General features: G+C 42.7%; 1 protein-coding gene across 1 annotated transcript in view; it reads right to left on the minus strand.

Moving 5' to 3' along the window:
* Rbm28 (RNA binding motif protein 28) overlaps positions 1–6,482 on the minus strand; it is a 37,627-nt gene that overhangs the window by 11,978 nt on the left and 19,167 nt on the right. The window contains exons 10-13 of the mRNA XM_005365725.1: positions 6,244–6,353; positions 2,832–2,905; positions 1,999–2,134; positions 1,015–1,079 (exon numbers count right to left, since the gene is read on the minus strand). Of these exons, the coding sequence (XP_005365782.1) occupies positions 1,015–1,079; positions 1,999–2,134; positions 2,832–2,905; positions 6,244–6,353 (385 nt within the window). The remainder of the gene's footprint in view (positions 1–1,014; positions 1,080–1,998; positions 2,135–2,831; positions 2,906–6,243; positions 6,354–6,482) is intronic.

The following is a 6,482-nucleotide window of genomic DNA, read 5'->3' on the forward strand; positions in this document are numbered from 1 at the left end:
TGGAACTAGCTCTGTAGACCAGGCTGGTCTCGAACTCACAGAGATCCGCCTGCCTCTGCCTCCCGAGTGCTGGGATTAAAGGTGTGTGCCACCATTGCCCAACTGATCCTTTAATTTGTAATTGTATTATTAGGTGTGCATCTGTGTGTGACTGTGTACACACTTGTGCATGAAGTGGGCTCAAAGGACAACTTCAGAGGGGTCAACTCGGGTCAGCAGGCTTGTTCAGTGGCACTTTACCCACTGAGCCACCCCAATGGCTCTAGGCTGCCTTAAAAGGTGAGCTGCATGAGCTGGCTATAGCGTAGCTGGTTAAATGTCTGCACTGCACACACAGCTTCTGAAGTTCAATCCTCAGCACACGTAAACTGGGAACGATGGAGCCTGCCTAAAAGCCCAATACTCAGGAGGTGAAGAGGCAGGAGGATCAGGAATTCAGAAGTACTTGGTACCCAATAAGGTCAGTCCAAGCTATGGGAGACCATCTCAGAACAAAAGCAAGCTCCTATATGTACAAAAGGAATGACTGCTGAAGGCATTACTAAGCAGCCAAGGAGTCAACAGCAGAAAACCTATACTATCAAGTTGTTCTACAGTAACTGTATAATTTGGGGATACTAAGCCCTCCCAAATGACATTGTGGCTACTCTTTCCAAAACCCACATGTCCTCCCTTTCCTAGTAAGCCCAGCCCACAGAGCTTCCTTTCTACATTTATGCTAACAATTACATACAGCCCCTCATTCTCCACATCCTGCAATGTCTGGCAGCATGTCACTCACCAAAGGTGAATACTAGAGAAATGAAGAAAAAGACTAAGTTTTTGCAATGGAGCAGAATGCTCATACAAAATTAGGAGTGATGTCCAGTTACTTCTTCACCTGTGTGCTTCTAACGAGGTAAAATATGGTCTTTACACACAGCTCTTCACAAGCAAAAGCAGCAGCAATCGTTGTTTCTGATTCATTTACAGAGCCATGGAGAGAAGCTTAAGGCTGGTGCCTAATCTACCCACCCGCTCTCGTTTGGCCATATCCGCAGCACTCACACCCTCGGCAGCCTTCGTCCCAGCGCGGATCACTGCAGAAAGAAGGAAAAAGGCCAAGATGTCACCAAGGGAATGTTCACTGAGTAACAGGAAGAATGTGACTTGAATGATGCAAACTCTCTGATCAGGGCCCTGAGGACTGTGTTGGCTAGTTAGTTAGGTCCAAAAATAGCTGCAGGGCTAAGTTCTAGACTTAGACTTGCTCTAAAGACAACCTCTGAACATTTTGTGATTTTGTTTCTTTCTGCCTGAAAAACAGCATCATATTCATGCCACAAACTGAACGGTATGGAAGAAGTTCTGAGAGTGGCTCTAATCCAGGTATCGGGAACACAGATGTTCCAACAACATGCCCGGAAACAGCTGCTCCTCATGCACTTCAGGCCAATCCCTCAACCATCAGAGGGCCACCATAGAGAAGAGCTACGGACTCAAGGCCTTCACACCAGAGGCCGACGGCCTAACATCAACAGTTGCTACTATGCATCTACATGGGGTAGGTTGATAAACACTGGGAACGCTACAACTGTTTGTAACTTAAAGCAAATTTTAATTATTTTCATTAAGAGAAAGGTAGCAAGTAAACATTTAAAATCTATCAATAATCCAAAAGTAATTTCAGTTTTATTTCTCAACATCTTTTAAAGAAAAAAACTCATAAGAAATGAAAACAAAAAGGAGGTAATTTCAGTTTTCCCCCTTTGTGCTTCTAATGCTATAATGGAAATATATAAGGCAACCAGACAGAAGAGAGAACGGGACTGATCAGTCTGCAAAACGAATAAAGGGTCCTAAGGAAGCCACACCTACTGAAGTGGAATGGCCATGGAACACTGCAAAGGAGGAATTTCACTCTTTATTGGAAACACATCTCAAAATTGAATTGCTGGCTCACTCATGTGCCCAGGACAGCTACTTAGATGCCTGGTTCCTATCTCTTCCACTACTCACAGCCTTCTCGGGCCAGATAGAGGTTCCGGGTTCCAGTTGGCTTCTTCACCTTCTTTGTCTGGAGCTTTGCTGCCTCATCACGGGTCACAGCCAAGTCAATCTTAAGCAGCCGGCCATCCAGTTTAAGCCCACCACCCTGAAACATATTGTAACCTTCTCTTCAAATCTTAGCAAGCAGAAAGCACAAAACAGGAGCATCAAGGGAAGAGAATCAGCACACTGTAATCGTGCAGTGAAAGCCAGGCCACAGGACGCAGCTGCCTGGTGGCTACATGTGGACCTTAAGCCTCACACTCGTTTTTACAAGTGTACAAAATGTAACGTGTGTGTACTTAAGACAATCAGCTGTAAGGGATGTACTTTAGAGCAGTTCTAAAGCAGGCCTAGACTGAGGAAAATGTTCTATAAACAGATGTTTAGTATTCTAAAGCTCGTAAAACAAGAGTATTTAAGAGACAATAATAATACAGGAAAAAAAATCTCAAAAACTACATACTTCATTTAAAAAGCATAGAAAAATTCTCAGTACCTACACTTTGTCTATCAAATGTGCATTAGTGTCCCAGATGGCATTAATACCTTCCTTCAGTCTTTCATGTCAATAGCCTAGACTAGAGGTTGATACACAAACAGCAATGAATACTACAGATACCAAACCTGTTTCCTCACTTAAGAAATATGGGTAATTTCAATGGATAAAGAATTAAGGCAGCACATACAAAGCTCAGTGCTAAATACACACTAAGTGCTCAAGTCTTCATTTTATTAATAACAATAAAACTTGGTGCAAGGGTGAGATCTTCTAGGCATAGGGAAGAACATACTCTCCTTACCTCAGCCTCTGGAGAGGCAGCTGCAAGGCATTTCTGAGCTGCTTCTTGAGACATGAATTGTGCGAATGCACAGCCTGCACCAAGACAAGATTCAGTCAGACATTCCTGGCTTCCACAGCAAGCAAGGACAACACTGAAAGTATCCACAGCCTGGCACAAATGGAAGGGCTAAGCAGCGTCTAAGGGGCAGGAACTATGTCAAGTGGAACAGGATCACAGCCAGACACTATAGCATACACACCTTATTCTTAGCGTGTGGTCTCATCAACTACCTCCTTAATGATACCCACATGAAATGACAGAGGACTCTAGCTGACCACTTGATTCAACATCACAGAGTCCCCTAGTAGTAGTGTGAGAGATGAGGCAGAACTATTTAACCTTGAAATTACATCTCATGGTCTTAGAGTCACCTAGGAGGCATCAAATAACACCAGATATGCCTCTTGGGGTTAAAAAAAAAAAAAGGCTTCTATTATATGAATATCACAGGAAAACAGCCATGAGCTCAATCGTTGGCTTCTGTTCTAGAATCTTTATAAAGCATGCCTTTTACTGGTTAGATGCAGGGCCAGTTATCTAAATGAAATTCTACTGTGGATTAAAAGAAACTCTGCACAAGTTCACCTCACAGTAAATTTCAAAACAAATGTTTCATAATACATTGCTAATATACTTCAAAAAAGAATTCTTTCATATGACAACACTACATGTCTCCCAGAGCTAGGGCATTATCTTCTGCCCTGTGCTGGAATGATTCTAGGCAGATTAATCTAAAACACACACACAATAGGTTAACCCAAGGGCCACCATCTAGAGAGATAAGTGTTCTACTTCTGGGCTCCCAACACCTCCCACCCTCTATTCACACCCTTTAGGCACTGATGAGGTAGCATCTTCTCCAAAATGAGAACTTCAGGAATCTGGACTACTCTCTACAGCACAGCGCACTAACAATATAGTCAAAAGAAACAAACACAGTTCAAGCTCAGAACCCATGGGCTATGCATTAGTGAAGTCAGCAGTGCACAGAACAAGAACACTTGGGAGGAAACTGTCTATACGGAACACGTATGGACTTACATTCTCTACAAACAACCTAACAAAACCTTATTTTCTTGGGGGTATGTGTATATTGACACACTGTCTAACAGCATCTCTTGACGTCAAGGAGACCGAGTGGAGTCAGCATGCCTGAGGTCGTCTAAGACTGCACCTACCCCCCCCCCCACTGTGCACTCAGCCTCTGTGAGCTTAACCACCCTGAAGAAAACAGGCAACAAACTTTCCTATGCCTTGGATTTCCTACACACACAGGTTTTACAACCTAAGCTAAATGCACAGCTTTAATCCTAAATTACGTTTTCTTCCATAGCCCCGCCCAGAACAGTGTCTGTATGCGCTGTACTAACCCTTGCTGGAAACAGCCAACAGGCTGGAAGCAACCGGGAACAACAACTAGGTCACAAAGCGAGAGTACCGTGCAGATGTGCCGATAACATCTGCTGCAGCTGTCGCTACACTGGGTCAGCTGGAAGGAATAGAGCTACTTCTTTCCTGTCAAGAATTTCAGTAAGAATCCCCACTACTTCCCCAGGCCATGTTGTCTGTGCTATTCAAAAAGTACACAGGAGAGGTGGAGAATTCATACTGGGCTTATTCTTGGCCAAACTAATCCAAAAGGAAGTTGCTTTATCTTCATTCCTTAATGCATGTATGTGACCTAGAGAGTAAAGCATATGGAAAGAGCCAGGCTGTGATGACACTTGACTTTAATCCCAACACTTGGGAAGCAGAGGCAGGCAAGCTCTGTGAGTTCAAGTCCAGCCTGGTCTATAAATCAAGTTCCAGGACAGTCATGCCTGTTACAGAGAAATTGTCTTGAAAAACAAAACAAAACAAACAAAAAAAGACCAGAAAAGATATTAAATAGCCTGCTACACTCAAAACGAGATAGAAGTAAAACAGTATCATGCTTGTACTATGAACATGCTAATAAACTCTAGAAAAACAGAGAAAGGTCCAGGGGTGACTGTTAGAGCTGAAGACATTTATTACTTGTGTTGTTTTTCAGGTGAAAACTTAGCTCACGGTGATGAAAGAACCTGCCATGTGACTGAGGAGAGTTTCTTTCCTAGTCTCCAGGAAGCCTTAAACTATTTTAACTGAGTGAAAGTAAAAACTGATCAAGTCTTATCTGACTGATTCTTATCAGTTGAAAAATAAGGTTTAGAATGGAAGTTCGTAACCATGGATAAACTCTTGAGAGCCCGCAAACCCTCAGAAACAGCATTCTTCTGAAGAGAGGGGTTACAGCATTTGCTGGAGCACAAAGGAATCAAGAACCTGAACAATTAACTCAACGCTTATTCATCTTTCATGTCAGTCTGACTGGATATGAAATCACGTAGGAGGCTGAAGCCATACCCTTTGGGTGTTTTTAAGGATGTTTTTAAAAAGACTGAGAGGAAAGATCCTCCCTGAGAGTCGGTGGCACTTAAAGGTCTAGGAGCAGGGTAAATTCAACCTCACCTTTCTCTGCTTCCTGGCCCACAATGAAAGAGCTGAGCTATTCTGCCATGTCCACACCATAACAGACTGAATTCTCTGAAGCAAAGCAAAATAAATCCTGCTTTCTTTTTTTCTTTTTGGTTTTTCGAGATAGGGTTTCTCTGTGGCTTTGGAGCCTGTCCTGGAACTAGCTCTTGTAGACCAGGCTGGTCTCGAACTCACAGAGATCCGCCTGCCTCTGCCTCCCAAGTGCTGGGATTAAAGGCGTGCGCCACCACCGCCTGCCAAATCCTGCTTTCTTTATGCCAGGTATTCTGGACACAATAATGGAAAGTTAAGGAATACGTAGCTTGAGCAGAGTGAATGCAGTCTATGAAGTCAGAGACTATACGTGGGTTGATGCTATGGATGTGTCTACATTCACATTCTAATACACAGCAGCGTGCTAGAATGAATATTTAACCCTTCAGAGTAGAAAATAAATAGCATTGGGGAAACTATCTCATGCACCACTCCTGCTACATACTTTTCCTTCTGACTGTTGCCATGCAACAAAGTTTCTGTCGATGTTATCTCTAACAAAAGCATCAAAGAAAAAAAATTCCCATTAATTTTGAGCAGTGTAGAATATTAATACCCAGGGGATGCTATCACATTTGAAATGCAAAGGAGAACAACAAATGGAATCCATTATCTTAAAGTAAATAAGCAAGAGCTTTAAAGACTGAGACAAAATTAAGGCTGGCAAAGCCATTAAATTGCTGATTTTCAAATCATGGAAGACAATTTCAGAGTGTCCTTGGGTTTTTATGGAAGCCAAGAAAGAAACTAGTCAGACACCTAGAATGGCCTAATTTATGCTCTTTCCTAATGTTGGGCTTGGTCAGCTGAGGGTAAATACCTTTAGAATGCTCCGTGTCTGGATGCAAGACAATGCGGACATACTTCAGATCACCAAATTGCTGGAGGACCTCCCCAAGATCTTCTTCTTCTGAGTCAAATGAAAGGTTTCTATGGAACAAAACCAGGCCACAAATATTTCAATGAGAAAGTAAGATCTTGAATTTCAATATGAGGTACGAGAATTAGACATCAACTCTGATGGCTCCCTGTTCACAACCATTCTCCCTTGTGCTAAAA

This window comes from Microtus ochrogaster, unplaced genomic scaffold (assembly GCF_000317375.1).
Source record: "Microtus ochrogaster isolate Prairie Vole_2 unplaced genomic scaffold, MicOch1.0 UNK4, whole genome shotgun sequence".
NCBI lineage: Eukaryota > Metazoa > Chordata > Mammalia > Rodentia > Cricetidae > Microtus > Microtus ochrogaster.